The sequence below is a fragment of the Myotis daubentonii genome, chromosome 7 (genome assembly GCF_963259705.1).
Source record: "Myotis daubentonii chromosome 7, mMyoDau2.1, whole genome shotgun sequence".
NCBI lineage: Eukaryota > Metazoa > Chordata > Mammalia > Chiroptera > Vespertilionidae > Myotis > Myotis daubentonii.
In genome coordinates this window covers 36,925,946-36,942,272 of record NC_081846.1, presented here as the reverse complement: position 1 = coordinate 36,942,272, position 16,327 = coordinate 36,925,946, and the positions used below count along the sequence as shown (strand labels likewise).

Sequence of the window (16,327 nt, the reverse complement as noted above, 5' to 3'; positions counted from 1 at the left end):
GACAGGCCAGCTCTCAGGGCCAGACACAGCCCCACTGGGCATCGGGGCTGGCGTGGGTTTATGGGGCAGTTCCTAGGGCACCAGGACCTAGGCTGTCCCTCTGCCCCGGCCCCTTTGGTCTAGTAGTGAGTTCTGGCTCCTGAAGTCACAAAGAGGAGGTCCAGATTCAGAGCCCAGGGGACCGATGCCATGGCTTGGGCATCCTCTTGGCACCCAAGGCTTCCTGCAGCATCCTTGAGTCCTGGAGCCCCTGTGGGCCTGGAGGATGAGCCCAGAGGAGCTTGGGAGGGGCAGGCCAGCATTTCCTGCTGTTCAGAGGCTGGAACTCCTCTGACAGGAGAATGTGGCCCTGTCCTCTGGTGAGAGTTCCTGCCTTGGGCGGGGGGGGGGGGGGGGGCACGGGGAGGGGTTACCAGTGTAATTTGGGTGCTTGGGCCATGGGGGGTGAGATACTGCAGAGGTCGGTGTGTCCATCTGTGAAGGTCACTCAGATGAGTCTAAATAAGGCTCCAGTCACTGGAAACCATGACAGTTGGTGCCTTGAGGTGGGTGGGGCCATCCTACCATGCCCCTCCCCCCCACCCTGATCTCAGCTTGCCCACTCCCCTTGACCCCACCCTGCATGCTCTCCTCAGGGAGCCTTCTCCGCCCCCTCAAGGCCCACACAGGGCCTGTGCATACCCTGGAGCCTCACTGCCTGGTGTCCATGCTTGCAGCTTCTGGGCCTGGGCCCTCCATGGACTAGGAGGAGAACTGAGGGCAGAGTCAGTGCTGAGCCTGGGCACAGCCCCGGGGAAATTTCTGGAATGAGTAGATGTGATAGGAGTCCTCACCATGCAGGTCGCTCCTCTGTGGGATGGACGGGCAGGCAGGGAGGCACGGCTGGTCCTGACCCACATCCTGACTGAGCTGGACTCAGCCAGCCGGGGCCCTGAACTGCCTGCTCCCTGGGGTTCAAGGAAGTGCTCAGAGGGCAGGCAGCCTCGCTCACCATGTTTCCAGAATGTGCTTGCCTCCCCTTGTCTGTGCAGAAGGCCCTCACAGATGGGCCAGGGCTGGGTTTTGTCACTGCTCCTTCCTCCAAGTGGGAAACGCACTGGATTTCACTCGGCCCCACCGTGTCACTCCCAGACTCTGCATTTCCAGCTCCCCTGGGACAATCCAAGTCCTGGCCGGGTCTGGCCCATGTGTGGACCCGGGGGACACAGGGGTGGGGCAGGGACTGGGTAAGGTGAGGCAGAACTCAGCTAGCCTCACCTTCTTCTGTCTCCTGCTGGCCCCAGGGACACCAGAATTTGCCACCCCTGGCCCAGATCCTCTCTAAGAGGAGAGGGGACCTCAAAATTCACATGAAAGCTTTTGTACTTCCCGGTGCGTGGCCAGTCACTCCTGCCCTTGGTCGGCCTCTCGTCCTCACCCTGACAGACAGGCTTGCTGTGGGTGGGACGCTCAGTTCTGACGTGTCCTCCAAAGACGGGTCATATGGAGGACAATCAGGGAAGAGGGTGAGAGGCCACAGAGGAATGTGGTGCCCCCTGTCCCAGCCCTCTGGGCCTCCAGGCTGCCAGTCCCGCCCCAATCAGCTCTGGCATCTGCCTGTCTTCCCACCCCTGTCTGTACCCTTGGTGACTCTGCCCTGGGGACCGGTACTCTCCTGCACTCCCTACAGACATCTCTCCTGCAGGAGAGGAGTGGTTCCTGCCTGTGGCTGTGGCTCAGCTGAGAGACGGTTCGCAGCCTCTAAGGGCGCGTCCCCTGCAGGTGCCAGACAGGAAGCAGGCTGTGCATTCCTCTGTTGAACCAAAATACAGCCCTGCTCGGGACAGTGGCTGGGGCACTGGCCCCGGCACCGCCCAGAACTGCTGACTGGGGCCGAGGCTGACTGTCCTCCTGCCCGATGGGTAGGTGCCCAGGCCTCTGGTGTCTGTGTTCCCCTGGCCATCTGTCCATGTCTGAGGCCTGGTTTGGGGACAGCAGTGGAGACCCTGTAAAGGGGTGGTTGGATCAGGGAAGACACTGGAAGGCTCACAGTGGGGGACACTCCCAGGTCAGCCTCTCAGGGTCACCCCAGTGGACCCCTGGGCATATGTGCTGCAAGAGAGAGCTCTCACTCCCGTCCCTCTCCACCCAGCTCTTGGGGCCTCTCTTTGCCTCTGGCCCCCTGCCCAGAGGACCACAGGGGGCTATCAGCCCTGGTTGGTGGGAGGAATCCAGACTGTGGTCAATCCTGAGAGGTTCCTTGGGACAGAACCCACCTGCATTCATCTATTCAAAGGGTTGCCTGAGGATGATGCTAGGCACGCTGTGGGGGCCCATCCTGGGGCAGGGCTACGGGGGTGACTCATGGACCCTGCCCTCTGTCCCTTGCTTTCATGGGGTGGCTAAAATGAAATCCCAGACACTGCATTGCAATGAAGAAAGGAGCTTGGGGCGGGGGGGGGGGGGGGGAGGCTGGGGGGGGGGCGGGAGGAGCTCTGCTGGGGTGACTGGAACTTGGAGCTGTTAGGGCCTTAAAGCCCCACCGAGCACCTAAACGTAAGAGCTAAGGCTATACGACCCTTAGAAGAAAACATTGGGGGAAATCTTCATGGCCTTGGAGTGGGCAACAATTGCTTAGATATGACACCAAAAGCACAGGAAACAAAAGAAAAGAAAGACAAATTGGAAAAATTAAAAACTTTGAGCTTCAAAGGATGATATTGAGAGTGAAAAGGCGGCCCAGAGAATGGGAAAAAATACTTGCAAATCATAAATCTGATATTAGATTTAATGTCCAGAATACATAGAGAACTCTTATAACTCAACGACAAACCCCCCAAACACCTTAATTTAAAAATGGGTAAAGGACTTGAATAGACATCCCCAAAGAAGATACATGACTGGCCAACCAGCCCATGAAAAGATGCTCAACAGTGCTTGTGATGGGAAACGCCAATCAAACCACACCACAGTTATGCCTCTTCATCCAGGATGGCTGCTGTCAAAACCCCAGGAAATAAAGGTGTCAGGAGGGTGTGGGGACACTGGAGCCCTGAGCACTGTTGGTGGGAACGTAAAATGGTGCAGCTCCTGTGGAAAACAGTAGGAAGTTTCCTCAAAAATTAAACGTAGAATTCCCATATGATCCAGCAATTCCACTTCTGGGTATACACCCAAAAGAATTGCAAGCAGGGTTTCGAAGAGATATTTGCAAACCCATGTTCACAGCAGCATCGCTCACTACAGCTAAAACATGGAAGCAACCCCCGTGTCCATGGACGGATGAAAGAACAAAGAAAATGTGGTGCATCCACACAGGGAACATTAGCCTTAGAAAGGAAGGGAATCATGACACCGGCTACCACATGCATGTAAGTGGAATCATACCATCTCCATCTTCTTCTGATTGGCTGATTTCACTCAGCACATATCCTCAAGGAGCTCCTACTCCTCACATATGTGAGGTCCTTGGAGGACCCGAGTCACAGAGACAGAAGGTGTGATGGTGGGTGCCAGGGGTCGGGGCAGGAGCTGGGGAGTTTGTGTTTAACTGAGACAGGGTTTCATTTTGGGAAGAAGAGCTCTGGAGATGGGTGCTGATGTTGGTAGCACAATGTTAATGTCCTGAGGTCACTGAATTGTACAGTTAAATGATAAGATGATAAATTTTCTTACGTTTATTTGTCACAATAAAAAAACCCGAATATTCCAACCCTGCCTGCAGCACCAGGGGCTGGATCTCCTCCCACACATGGCGGCCACAGCGGAGGTCTAGTGGGTTCCCGAGTCCAGGCTGTGCGATAGATCCCACCCTCTGGGGGAGGGTTGGGGGGAGCTCCGGTCTGGTCCTGTGCTGACTGAATGGCCCCTGGCTGCTCTGTGTGGCCCCACTCAGGGCCACGCCCACTTGGGCCCCTTCTCCACACCACCCTTTCCCAGCCCCGTGCGGAGGCCCCTGGAGCTTTCCTGTCCCCACGGGCCCTGCCCACCCCTGTCCTGGCTGCGGCTGCCCGCTGGCCTCCTTCCTGCTTTGCAGATCTCCACGGCTCAGCTGCCTGCTCCTCACTTGCTTCTGCCAGGGTCCGAGGGCAGGCACCTCCCCGAGGACAATGCTGGTCGGCCACATACCTGCTTCTCCTTCGGGGGCCCTGAGCGTCTACAAACAGCTGGACAGCCCCCACCAGACAGACTTACCCTCACAACCCCAGCCCATGTTCTGTAAGGAAGGGTCTTCCTGCTTCGCCAGCCTCTCCATTAACCTTGGGGTGAGTTGTCCCGGCACCTCCTTCCACACCTAGTCCTGCCTGTTTCCTGCCTTGAAGGAGTGGCAGGGGTGGAGGAGATGGGCACACCCAGGAGCTGGGTCTCTGTGGGAGGAGGAGGCAGGCCAGCGCTGGCTGTGTCACATCGGGGCCTGGGACTCCTCCGCAGGGGCCTGGCTTACCCTCTCAGCAAGCCCCTCACCACGTAGGGATTTTCACTCCTCACCGGGTGCTGAGACGGGGGGGGGTTTGGGGGGGGGGGTTTGGGTGGAAGGCCCCTCCCGCCCTCTTGCCAGCACCTCTGGGAATTCCTGAAATACAGGACCTGTGCTCTCGCCTTGAATTACATGGAGGTGGAAGCTGGACAAACATGCAATCGAAGTTGTTGTGTGAGCTTCGAGCAATCCCCTTCCCGAGCCACCAAGGCTCCGATGGAACGATGGAACGCGTCCGATATGGGTCCTGCTCCCCTCACTCACCACACCACCCTGCTGGGCTCTCAGGGTGGTGGGCTGGGCTGTGGCCTGCAGGTCTCTGGCCAAACGCTTCCCAGGCGAGCAGGCACCTGTATCTCCTGTACCAGCAGCCCCATCCTCCCTGCTCTGCCCTGCCTGGTCCAGGTGCAGCTTATGACCATCTTCCTGGCCTTCACCTGTCCACAGCTCCAAGGCCTTGTCCAAGTGCCTGTGGCCACCTTCATGTGGGCTCCAGGACACACTGAAGACCATTCCCCACCCAGGGAGACAGTGTCTGACAGCGTGACCCTCTGATTTTGTCCCCCTCCCAACTGCCAGTGCTCACAGGGCCACTCCCCTCCCTCCTCCCCTAGCCTAGCGGGGAGGACCCCTGCTCCACTGTCTCCTGATGGGCAGCTGGTGGGGTGTGGAGCTGGAGCTTGTCCTGACTCAGAGCCCTGGGTGCTTTGGGTAGACAGGGGTCCATTTGTCCCCTGGGCAAGTTCAGAGACAGTTGTAAGGTTCCTGGGAAAGTGGAGGAACATGAGAATCCCAAGAATCCCACTTGCAGACAAGGGAAGCCACTACAGGAACAGGACCCAAGCCTGAGAGTCAGGATGAGGGCTGCAGGACCAGCTCCCCTGCAGCCACGCCCCTCCCTCTAGGCCAGAGTCCCCTGGAGACAGGGCGGCCATGCAAAGCAGTGTGTGCAGGGAAAAGATCGGGATGCGGGTGTTATGTGAGGTCCTGGGGGAGGGGCAGAATGCTCTGGGCAACCCCCAAGGACAGCGCTGGGCCAGGTTTGAGGAGGGAAATGTCTTGTTTGATTGTGTTGTGGGCTCCCCGGTCAGGTGTGGAGCTCCCCGTCCTAGGAGGCATGGAAGCAGAGACCCATTCACTGGGGCTGCAGCTCCACAGAAGGGCTTCCAAGCACCAGGAAGTGAGTGCCTTGGATCCGGTTCTGCCCACAGCTCTGACTCAGGCACACAATCTGACTCAGGCACGCAGCTCCCCGGTGGGCTGCGGGGGTGGGAGGGCATGTTTGTGATAGCTGTCAGCCTTCTCCATGGAGCCGTCTCCACGTTTGCTGTTTACAGAAGCTCCAGGGGGCACGGGGTGTGTGTGTGTGGTGGGGGGGGGGGGGGGGGGGCGGATACCTGAAGCACACGGCCAGCCTGGAGGGGCCAAGGGTCATGGGGCGGCTCCCACCTGCTGGTTGGGACTTGCTCAGCCCTGAGCAGAGAGGCAGTTGGGCTGGGCAGGGTGCCCAGCACAGGTGCTGGAGGGGCTGGCAGGCGGGGCTTTTCAGCCCCAAGAGGTGGAGCCAAGGAGACTTTCCCTAGAACCAGACTCACTCCAGCTCCAGGCCCAGGTGGGTACTCTTCTCAAGCTGAAGGGCCAGGTCGGGTGGGGGACAGGCAACTTGAGGGCCCAAAGCTGGTGGTGGGCATCAGGGGGCACTGGACACAGGCCTTGCAGGAGCAAGGGGCAGGATTCACACCTGGACTTTGGTGGGCCCCAAGTTGGAAGTTCCCAGCTTCAAGGTGGGGGCACAGGTACCTGAGGGAATGCTCAGGTTACTATGGAAATGCAGTCCCCAGCTCTGGCCTGAGGCTGTTGCTTTTAGGATGCCTCAGAGAGAGACGGCTGGGAGGTGGTGGCCCCAGAGACGGCCTCCACATTCAGGGGGCCCTGCCTCACCTTTCACATCTCAGCAAAAGGGGATATCTTGTGTCCAAACACCAATCTAGTGGGGTGGTGGTGGTGGGGTGATGTCACAGAGACCCTGAGGCTGCTGCCACTGGGATAAGGATGGGAGGGGGGACAAAAACAGGCCCCCGCCTCCAGGGACAGCACAGTAGCAGGGTGGGGGTAGGGGGAACCAGGCCCAGGAGGGTGGGAGTCTCAGCTTGAATGTGCCTTGGACCTAGAGGCTGAGGCAGTGTGAGAGAGGGAGGTGCCCAGGGAGGCCGCTCCGCCTGTAAACAGGCCCCCTCTCTCTGCCCGCCCCTGTGGCATTCCTAATTGTTGATGATTGACTCACCCTCACTTCAAAGGCTTGGGCCAAGTTCAGCTATCTAACCTGCTGCACCCCACATCACTCTGGAATTCTGCTCTGCGGGGAGCTGGTGCCCCACCTGCGGACCTGCTCCTCACCTGGGCAGGTGCCTCCTCCCGGCTTCGGCACAGCCCCTCCAGGGCTATGTCCTCTGCCCTGGCCCCAGCCATGGCCGTGCAGGTGCCCCTGTGGCACCACTACCTGCAGGCCATCCGCTCGCGGGAGGCCTCCCGAGCGCAGGACTACCAGCGTGCAGAGAACGTGCTGCTCACCGTGCTGGAGCGCGTGCATGCCCAGGACCCCCGCTTCCTTGTGGATTACTCCCGGGACCTGGAGGCCTTGCAGTTTGCCCTGCGCTCCTCGGACAGCCCAGTGGACATGGAGGTGCCTCTGAGGGTGGACGCGGAAGCCCTCCTGAGTGAGGAGCCAGGGGCCGGCGAGATGGGCGATGGCCCCGTGACCTGCCGCCTGGGTGTCCCTAGAGAAGGGGCCGGCTTGGAGCAGTGGGTGACTGCCGATGTCTTCACCGCCTCCTTGAACAGCAGCGCCAAGTGCTGCGGCCACATTGTGCCCAGCAAGGTCCTGCACGTCCTCAAGGACCTTCTGGTGGCTGCCATCGTGCACTGCAAGCACCATGGCCTCATCACGCCAGGTAGTGGGCAAGCTCTCTGTGCATGAATGAGTGCATACGTGTGATGGTGGTGTGTGCACGCACACCTGTGTGAGCGCTCAGTGTGTGTGTCAGGGGCACACGAGTTGGGGACATCGCTCTGAGTTCTAAGAAGACATGTTTCATGTTATTGGAGTTTTACATGGTGATTTTGTAGTGACAGTAACATTTTAATGGATGCTACTTTGTAAGCGGCTGGAAACTATGACCAGTGTGCTGTTTTCCAGCTGATTTGCTTCAGGAGGGTCCCTGATGCAGTTCTGTTGTCAGTCCCAGCTGGACCTGACAGTCCTCCGAGCTGTCCTCACTTCCAGCCTCTGGTCACATTGCCCTGGGACAGGACACTGTGTGTGTGTGTGTGTGTGTGTGTGTGTGTGTGTGACTGTGGGATTGTGAAGGCATGTACATGTGTGAGCGTGCACACATGTGAGTGCGGGTGTGTGCATACATGCACATGTGTGCACAGGACTGGTTCAACTTATGGCCCGGTTGCTAATTGATGTCTTGAGCCCCAAGTGGGATCGGTGGCAGGTACCTTCAGATGAGCCAGGGGTCTGGCCTCAGTCTCCCCTCTGGTGCCTTGTTGACGTGGTCTGGATGGTGGCCCACTCGAGGCGGGCAGGGCCAGGAGTGGCAGGCTCCCCTCCCTCCAGGACTATGAGGGGCTAGAAGCACAGGTGTGGGTTGTACAGGGCCCAGGACAGTGGGGCCCGGGGTGAGGAAGTCCATCTTCCTGGGGGTCGGGAAAAAGACACCAGGTTGTCCTGACAGGCAATAAGGGACTGAAACAGAATGTCCTGCCTCCGTGGGAGGGACAGGTACGCGTACGGGTGGCTGCGCCTGGTATTAGTCTGGACCTCACATCTGCCATTAGGTCAGTGCGTGGGGATGGTCAGACCCCTGACGGACGGTGACCTGCCCCAGGCTGCCCAGGTGTGGAGCCCAGGTGTGGAGCCCAGGTGTGGAGCCCAGGTCTGGCTGCAATCCGGGCTCCGGCCCACCTGGTGACATGGTGACCTTAGCCACCTGGGCAGCCCACAGGACCAACCTTCTTCCTGTGGGTTCTAGGGAAGCTGGGCATCCTCCATGCTGACATAAAGATTCAGAAGGAGGCCAGGCTTCTGGATAGACTTGTAACACAGGAGGGGTGGCTTCCCATCCCAGTCCCTCCCCAGACCTGGCTGGTGACTTGGGCAGTTGGCCCTCATCTCAGGGCTGATGACGGACACTGCCCTCACAGGGTGGCCGGGCCTGTCATTAGCTGCTCCTAAAGCCCGGCCTGCAGACATCTTAGCTGACCATCTCTGAACCTTCCAATTATCGAAGGCAGCACTGGCAAGGCCTTTCTGTTTTCTTCTGAGACGTAGCCTGGCTGTTCCCACCTGTTCCTGTCACCTTCAGGCCCTCCGTCCTGCCTAGGGGACAGACCCACCAATTGGTTGAGCACAAGGTTCTGCCCAGCCCGGGGTCCTTCAGGCACATTCTAGGCTGCCAGGCCCCTCCTCGCCTTCCTCAGGTCCCCTCATCCTGGCTGAGAAGGCAGCCACACCCAGGGGCTGGCCACCTGCATGCAGGAAAATTCCAAGCATTGTTTCCTGACACCTCCCTTAAAAGGAAGTGTGCAGCTGCAGGTGACAAGGTTCAGGCTGTCCACCCCACCTCCAACCCCACCCTAGGAGCCCCTGGGAACTGTGACACCAGGCCAGACTGGTGGGGAGTGGCTAGGATGGGTGGCAGGTGTGGCTGGCTACCTTCCAAGCCACCATTTCATGGACAAAATGTGTGACCAGTGGTAGCTAAGGAAATGAAGTCACCTGTGGCTTTGCATGACAGGTGCCTCAAATGCTAAAAGGGTGGAACTGGGGATCACGGAACCCCTCTCTCCCTTTAACTGATGGGAAAACTGAGGCCCATTCAGGGGGTGGAGTAGCCCAGGTGGCAGGGACAGGACCAGCCCTGGGCTGGGTCCCAGGAGGTGGCCTAAGAGCTGCCCTGCAGGAGATTAGGAGGGGTATACATATGGGGTCCTGGGTCCTTTCTGGAGGACCCCCCAGGGCCCTGGACTCTCCAGGGCAGACTGTGTGAGGTAGGACAGGGGGAAGGACAACTGAGGGAGAAGGCCAGTGTGTCGGTAATCCCCCACCTCTCGAGCCCCAGTCCCATGACCCCATGGAACGCCCCTTCTGGGTGGTCTGGGGCTTCTGTGTAGGGGAGTAGGCGCTGGGCTGGGCCCCATGGGGCCTGAGTGGGAAGGGGATCGGGAAGCATTTTTGCTAGAATATTCTGTCTCCCCTACCCCCCAGATGCCAGTGGAATTTAGGGCAGCCAGGCTTGTCCACTGTGAGCCTTCAGGGAGGGCCTCCTGGATGCTGGGCACCGAGCCTGCTCCTCCTAACCCCAGGCCTTCAGGGGCATTGTTCATTCCCTTCTGAGCAGACCTGTTTTTCACTTCCCAGCCCCTCCCGTGATGGGTGTCTGAGCCGTGATGGTGTCTGAGCCAGCAGACAAGCCACTCAGAGAGAAGTGTTAGAGCCCTCCTGACCTTCCTCCTTGAGAGAGGGGCAGGTCTCAGAACCACCTGGGGCATTGTGGGGAGGAGGGTTGGGCTGGTGGGCCCTTGGACCCAGCCAATGGGTCAGTGGCCAGGACCACTGGCCGAGGGCCCTGCCCTGGGGCAGACCTGCTCCTCTTGGGTTGTGGTCTCTCCTGGCCCAGCCTGGGCAGCTGCTGCCGCCCCTCCTCCAGCAGAGAGGGCTGCAGGGGACATGGCCATGGGGTGGAACAGAGCCCGGGTCAGGAGGGCCTGGGGAGGTGCCCATAGGGAAGCCTCACTGCATCCTCACTGCACGAGTCAGCCGCTGGGTTGTGGGAACAGATACCACAGCCAGGCGCTTACACAACTTAAATTTAGGCTGGAAGTCCAAGGCCACGGGGTGGGCAGAGTTGGTTTCTCCTGAGGCCTCTGGCCAGTCCTCACATGGCTTCTTTTCTGGGTGGGATTCCCTGGCATCTCTTCCATAAGGACCAGACGTATCAAGATTAGCACCCACCCTGATGGCCTCATTTCGCTTCACCTTTTCTAAGACTCCCATCTCCACATACAATCACAGTCTGAGCTGCTGGGGGTTAGGGCTTCCACACCTGAGTCTGAGGGGACACAATTCCGCCCATAACAGTTGTGCAGGCACCTGCTGGGCCAGCCCCACGCCTGGCTGAGGTTCCGTGTTGATACAGGTGTTGGGGGATGGAGGGGCCTGCAGGTGTGGGCCTGGACGGGGCCGACAGGGCTGCAGGTGAGGGCCGAGGAGTGTCTTGGGAAGGCAGGGTTAGGCACGGATGAGGGGCCAGCAGGGCGGTCATTGCAGGTTCTCTGAAGGCGGACAGCCTGCGGGAGGAGGCGCTTCACCTGTCGCTGCTGGTGTCCAGTGGCTGGAGGACAATCCGCTTCAACGTGGTGCCCGTGGTGCGGTGGAAGCACAAGGTGCCTGTCCTGGAGGGGGCCCAGCGGGCGCCCGGGTTCCCTGAAGGCAGCTTGAAAAGGATCATCAGTCAAGAGGTAGCCCTGGTGCCCGCCAGCGCCCAGCTCTGGAGGTAGGAGGCACCTCCTGGGTCAGTGGGGTCCTGGGGAGTGGGCAGGGAGGGTCACACCCTGCTGCTCCGTGGGCATCTCTACCACACAGAGGATACAGGAGTGTCAGGGGAATTCAGGGCACCCCTCCGAGCTTTGGGGAGTGGGCTGTGTGGTGGAACCCTTCATGACCAGCCCCGTGCACGAAAGCAGCAGAGGGCAGGTGGCTTGTCCAGGGTCCCGGCAGGTTCCAGGAGCAGCTGGGAGAGTGGTCAGGATCTAATGAGACACAGTAGCACTGGGGCGTCACTCCATCTGGGCTGCTCTTCCCGATTAGTGTCCCCGCTCCCAGGAGTCCCCCACCCAAGGTAGTTAGTTGTGATGTCCTCTCCCTGGCCCGGCTGAGGAGCCCAGCGATCTCGGGGAGGGTGGCATCTGCTGGGAAGGGAGCCCGAGAAGGTTCTGTGGGAGGGAGGGAGGGAGGGAGTGGGGGGCACAGGGCAGAGGCTGAGCTCCCTGCAGACCCCACACCAGGGCCCGGTGACCCCCATTGGGATCTACTCTGCTTAACTGCAGCGGGCACACAGGTCACCATGACTTGGCCAGGGTGACCCACCTGCCCGCTCTTATGTCCGGGGTGAAGTATGCAGGTGGGTGATGTTTGTAAAACTGGTTATGCCTTTTTGTGGTTTTCTGCTGCTCAGAAAGGCTCAGTAGAGCACCTGGGAGCCACCCCACCCACCTGGCCCATCTTTGCACAGAGCAGGGGCTGTGTTCAGGCTAGTGATGACGCCGGCTGCCGAGAAAGGGGAACAAGGGCTGGGCTGAGCAGTCATTTTTTCCAAGTAAATGGCCTTTCCTGTGCTCTGCCCACCACAGACTCAGGGGGCAGTTGACCGTCCAGTGTTGAGAGTGCACATAGAGTGGGGACCCTGAGGACACCATGCCCAGGTCCACCCTCAGTCACCCAGCAAGCACACAGCTAGTGCCTCTGGTGTGTCCTGTGCTGTGGGCACTGCTAGGGGCAAGATTCTGAGCCCCTTTGTAGTCTGAAGCTGCCCGGTAGAGGCTGGCTGCCAGAGTGGGGCATGGAATGAAGACATCATACCTGCCAGGCTGTGGTGGCTCCTCCCACACCCGTGCCAGGAACCAGAAACCTCAGCTGCTCCACCCTGGGCTGCTGAGAGTGGCACCTTCCAGTCCCATAAAAAGGCTTGGCTAGCCCAGAGGCTCCCCATGTCCCTCCGTGCTCTGTGTCTATGTGTCAACCAGACATTTCACACTAAACGGCCCTCTGCATGCCATTCCTGAAACATGCATGAAGCCCGCTGCGTGCATCCCGCCAGCCGCTGCCAAGGCCTGGGCTGTCCCCTGGGGCTCGGGAGCTGCCCATCCTGGGGAGGCTTTCCTTTCTGGGAATACGCTGTGGATGCAGGGTGCCATGACACCTGGCTGAGGCCGAGATGCCGACCATGAGAGGTGTGTCTGTCTGGGCTCCCAGGGTCTCCATGGACTACCTGCTCACCAGGCTGCTCAGCGCACTGGGCTCCCTGCCGGGCCACCGCCTGGACAGCCTCTCCATCCTGGACCGGGTCAACCACGAGAGCTGGTGCGACAGCGGCCAGAGCCCCGGCCTCACCTTTGATCACCTGAAGGTACGTGTGGGGGCTTAGGAGCCCTGTTCCCACTCTGCTGGGCCTTTGTCTATAACCAGAGGCCCGGGGCAGGGGACCCCAGGTTGGGCCCTTGGGCCGGCTCTGACCGATGCACAGCCTGGAGCAAGCTCTGAGTCAGAGGCTTCTGAGGCCTTGCCGGGTTCCCAGAGGCCCAGGCTCACAGTGACATCTGGCTGCTGAGTGCGGTGGCACCTCAGACCCGCCTTTGCCGTCCCAGGGCTGGTGACCCCGGGGGTTCTCCTGGCCCTTTGGGTTGGGTGGCACACAACCAGCCTGCCCACCAGCTTGTGTCAGCCCTGGGAGGCGCCTGTCCTCCGGCCTGGAGTCTGTGAATGTTACCGGCCGGGACTCCCTCTCTGAGTGGAGCCAGCCCAGCCCTGGCACCCCTCCTCTGCTGCCCAGTGGCTCCGTGACAGCACTGGAACAGTGTCCTCCTAAGGCTGGGTACTGCCAGGCGCTGGAAAAGCAGGGGCAGGAGCTCACAGGGTGGTGCAGGGGAAGTGGGTGGGGCCATGGAGTCTTGGGGTCTCTGCCCGGAGTGGGCAGTGCGAAGCCTCAGAATGCTGCTCCATGACATGGGTCGAGGGTTAAGAGATGTGGTCCAACCTGGTGCAGAAGAAACTCTACCAGGAGTCCCCGTGCGACCTCAAGCCACTCACCGTCCCTCTCAGAACTCCATCCCACCCCCTGAGGGGGTGCCAACTTCTGAGGGGGTCCTTTGGAGTCTGACACAGGGTGGCTCCTGCAGTGAAGTAGGGGTGATGGGAGGGCAGAGGGAGAGGGGACTCAGGACCAGGGGTGGGAGGGCAGCCAGATAAGTCTAATTGTGGCTTTCAGACATATTCTGGGCTCAGGAGTCCTGGGCACACAGACTAGGGTAGGGAATGTCATGGAGTGGGGCCCTTAGGGTGGAGCTATAGGGCATGAGTAGGAGTTCAGTGGGAGTGGGGCGTGAGGAAAGGGCCAGAGGGTGGGTAGGAGCCTCAAATCCCCTCAGAAGGATCTTGGTGGCTGGCGTCGGGGTGCCAGGGAGGCATGGAGAGGAGGCTGGGTGGGGACCTGCTCAGCTGCAGTGCCCTCCTGCCCCTGGGAGTCAAGGGGGGCACCATGGTGGGCACAGCAGGTGGGAAGGGTCTAGGACTCACGCTGGGGCACCCAGGGGAGGTATAAAGAGTGGGGGGAAAAGTGCCTGTGGGCAGGGTCTTCTGGGGGTGAGGAGAGGGGGGAGGGCTGGAGGGTCCGTCCACATCCCGTCCCCAGGGCCTGACCCACTGTCTTCCCAAAGGCTGTGCTGCTCTGGGCCTCAGTGCTCTTCCCGGCGCCCGAGGACTGGGAGGAGCTGCAGGGCGCTGTGTACCGCCTGCTCGTGGTGCTGCTGTGCTGCTTGGCCACCAGGAACCTGCCCCACTTCCTCCACCCCGAGCACAACCTGCTGCAGGACACCAGCCTGGACCTCAATGCCCTCTACCAGCGCGTGGAGCACTTCGCCAGCCAGCCTGAGGCGTCCCTGCGCATCCACGTCACCCACCTGGGCCGCAGCCCCCCGCCGCGCATCGGCCACGGGGTCAAGGCGCTCCTGCAGCTGCCCGCCAGCGACCCCACCTACTGGGCCACCGCCTACTTTGATGTCCTGCTGGACAAGGTGGGCACAGACAGTTGAGGGGGCCTTGGGCAGACCTCTGCCAGGGTCAGGAGCTTGAGCAAGGAGGTTGGGTCAGGTCAGGCCTCTAGACAGCTTCTGTCAGGAAAGGATGTGACATTGGGGTCAGATAGGCCATGATTGCCCCCTGCCCACCAGTGGCCCCAGAGGCCCAGGACCACTGTCTCGGAAGTAGGGAAACATGCCCAAGCCTGGCCCTTGTTCCCCCCAGAACCACCCAAACCCACAGTGAGAGCACTCAGCGCCCCAGCAGCTACCCTGGGCTCCATTCCTCCTGAAGGGGTGTGGCCTCTGTGGGCCTCATCTGCAGGTTCCCTGGACCCAGCAGTCCCATGCCACGTCCCTTGGCATTTAGGGGGTGCCTGTCTGCTCCACCAGTTGCCCCTCTCAAGCCCCAAGTTTCCACCAGCTCTGCTGACCCTCCCTTCCCTTGTCCCTGGGAGCCCCCTCCTGCTCCTCCCCCAAGGGCCATCCCTACCTTCATGCCAAAGAGCCAACATGTCCCCTTCCAGGGTACACTCAGGGACATGGAGTGATGGTAGCGGGAAGGGTAACCCACATTCAGGCCTCAGCAAGCACCTGCCCAGGCCTCCTTGGTGTCAGGCCATCCAGGGACACCTGGGTGTGAGGAAGGCCCTAGGCAGGTCCAGCTGCAGGGAGGACTGTCCAGGTGAGACCCAGAGGCAGGAAGCCCAGTGGTCAGGGACAGGTGTTGTCCCATGCTGTGTCTGGGGCCCAGTGATGGACTCCCAGATGTCTCTGTGACCCCTCTGCCCCTGCCCTGCCCGCAGTTCCAGGTCTTCCACATCCAGGATAAGGACCGGATCTCGGCCATGCAGAGCATATTCCGGAAGACCAAGACCCTGGGCGGCGAGGACAGCTGAGTGGGTGCCTGGGCTCTGCCGCTGCTGCACTGCCCCACGGAAGCTCCTGGGACACGGGCAGAGGCCTTCACCTTGAGGCGGGTGGTGGGTCTTGGAGGGACTTTGTCGGGGGAGGCGGGGGGGTGGCCTCATGGGAGTCTAAGAGTGCAGGACAGTGGGCCCCTGGGAGCAGCTGCCTCATCTCCAGGGGTGAGGGGCGTGTGCTTCTTGTGTCCATCCACCTGCGTGGTGCCATCAAGACTCAGAAAACTCAGTGTCTGGACCTGAGGACTCGTCCCGTCTGTGTCAAATGCCACTCCATGAGGTGAAATACTACGTGTCTGATCTGGAATAAATTAATGCACTCCCAGGGAATAGCAAGAGTTCTTGTACCTGCCCACCTACCACAAGCACGAGGATGGGGCCTGCAGCCTCACTGGATTCTGGAGATGCGGTTACCTCCTTGGGGGGGTCCATTTGTTGGCTGGCTCGGAGATGGTGAGTTCTGAGTGGGTCAAAGCACAGATTGGCTGTCCAGCACGTTCATGGGCTGGGGTCCCTGGAAAACCCTAGCATGGAAGCTGAGGTTCTGCAGCAGAGAACGATAGTTCACTGTTCAAAGCACAGTGTCTGGTACATGGGGCCCCACGGAGGATGGGCCCGACCACAGAACCCAGGCCACTGCGTGCCCCCACGACTCCGTGTTATAGGCCCTTGCAGTGAAGCAGGAAAACATAAGCAAAAGGCATAGCTATTGGAAAAGAAGTAAAACTGTCATTGTTCATAGGCAACTTGATTATGCACATAGAAAACCTTAAGGAATTCACAAAGAAACTACCAGACTTGTTAATTTAACAAGTCAAGAGATACAAGGTGAATAGAGGAAAATGAACTGTATTTCTATATATTACAAGTAAACCACTGGAAATAAAAATTTAAAAATACCATTAACAACAGCGTAAAAATATCACACATGCAGAAATATATCTAACAAAGGCTATGTGAGACTTCCACACTCAAAGCTAGAAACAGTGCTACATACGATCTCAAGCGATCCAAATTAATGTTTAGGTCTTTAGAATTTTTAAATTAAAAATTTATAATATGTTGATGCTTTCCATTGTATGTATCTTGA

At 59.5% G+C, this 16,327-nt stretch overlaps 1 protein-coding gene across 2 annotated transcripts; it reads left to right on the top strand.

The window, feature by feature from the left end:
• The first annotated feature begins 5,927 nt into the window (after positions 1 to 5,927).
• Positions 5,928 to 15,567, top strand: MAB21L4 (mab-21 like 4). 2 transcript variants are annotated; one of them, XM_059703820.1, is made up of 6 exons: positions 5,928 to 6,068; positions 6,754 to 7,407; positions 10,791 to 11,016; positions 12,495 to 12,648; positions 13,955 to 14,311; positions 15,121 to 15,567. In XM_059703820.1, the coding sequence occupies exons 2-6, from the start codon at positions 6,900 to 6,902 to the stop codon at positions 15,211 to 15,213; spliced, it is 1,338 nt and encodes a 445-aa protein (XP_059559803.1). In that variant the 5' UTR covers positions 5,928 to 6,068; positions 6,754 to 6,899; the 3' UTR covers positions 15,214 to 15,567. The 2 variants fall into 2 exon arrangements, with proteins under 2 accessions (XP_059559803.1, XP_059559802.1); XM_059703819.1 differs by lacking the exon at positions 5,928 to 6,068 and having other exon boundaries at positions 6,559 to 7,407.
• Positions 15,568 to 16,327: the final 760 nt, after the last annotated feature.

Bases quoted from the DNA above. Each gene is read 5' to 3' on its own strand.
- MAB21L4 (XM_059703820.1), top strand. From the start codon at position 6,900: ATGTCCTCTGCCCTGGCCCCAGCCATGGCCGTGCAGGTGCCCCTGTGG. The intron at 12,649-13,954 runs GTACGTGTGGGG...GTCTTCCCAAAG, and splicing joins TCACCTTTGATCACCTGAAG to GCTGTGCTGCTCTGGGCCTC. The intron at 14,312-15,120 runs GTGGGCACAGAC...CCCTGCCCGCAG, and splicing joins TTGATGTCCTGCTGGACAAG to TTCCAGGTCTTCCACATCCA.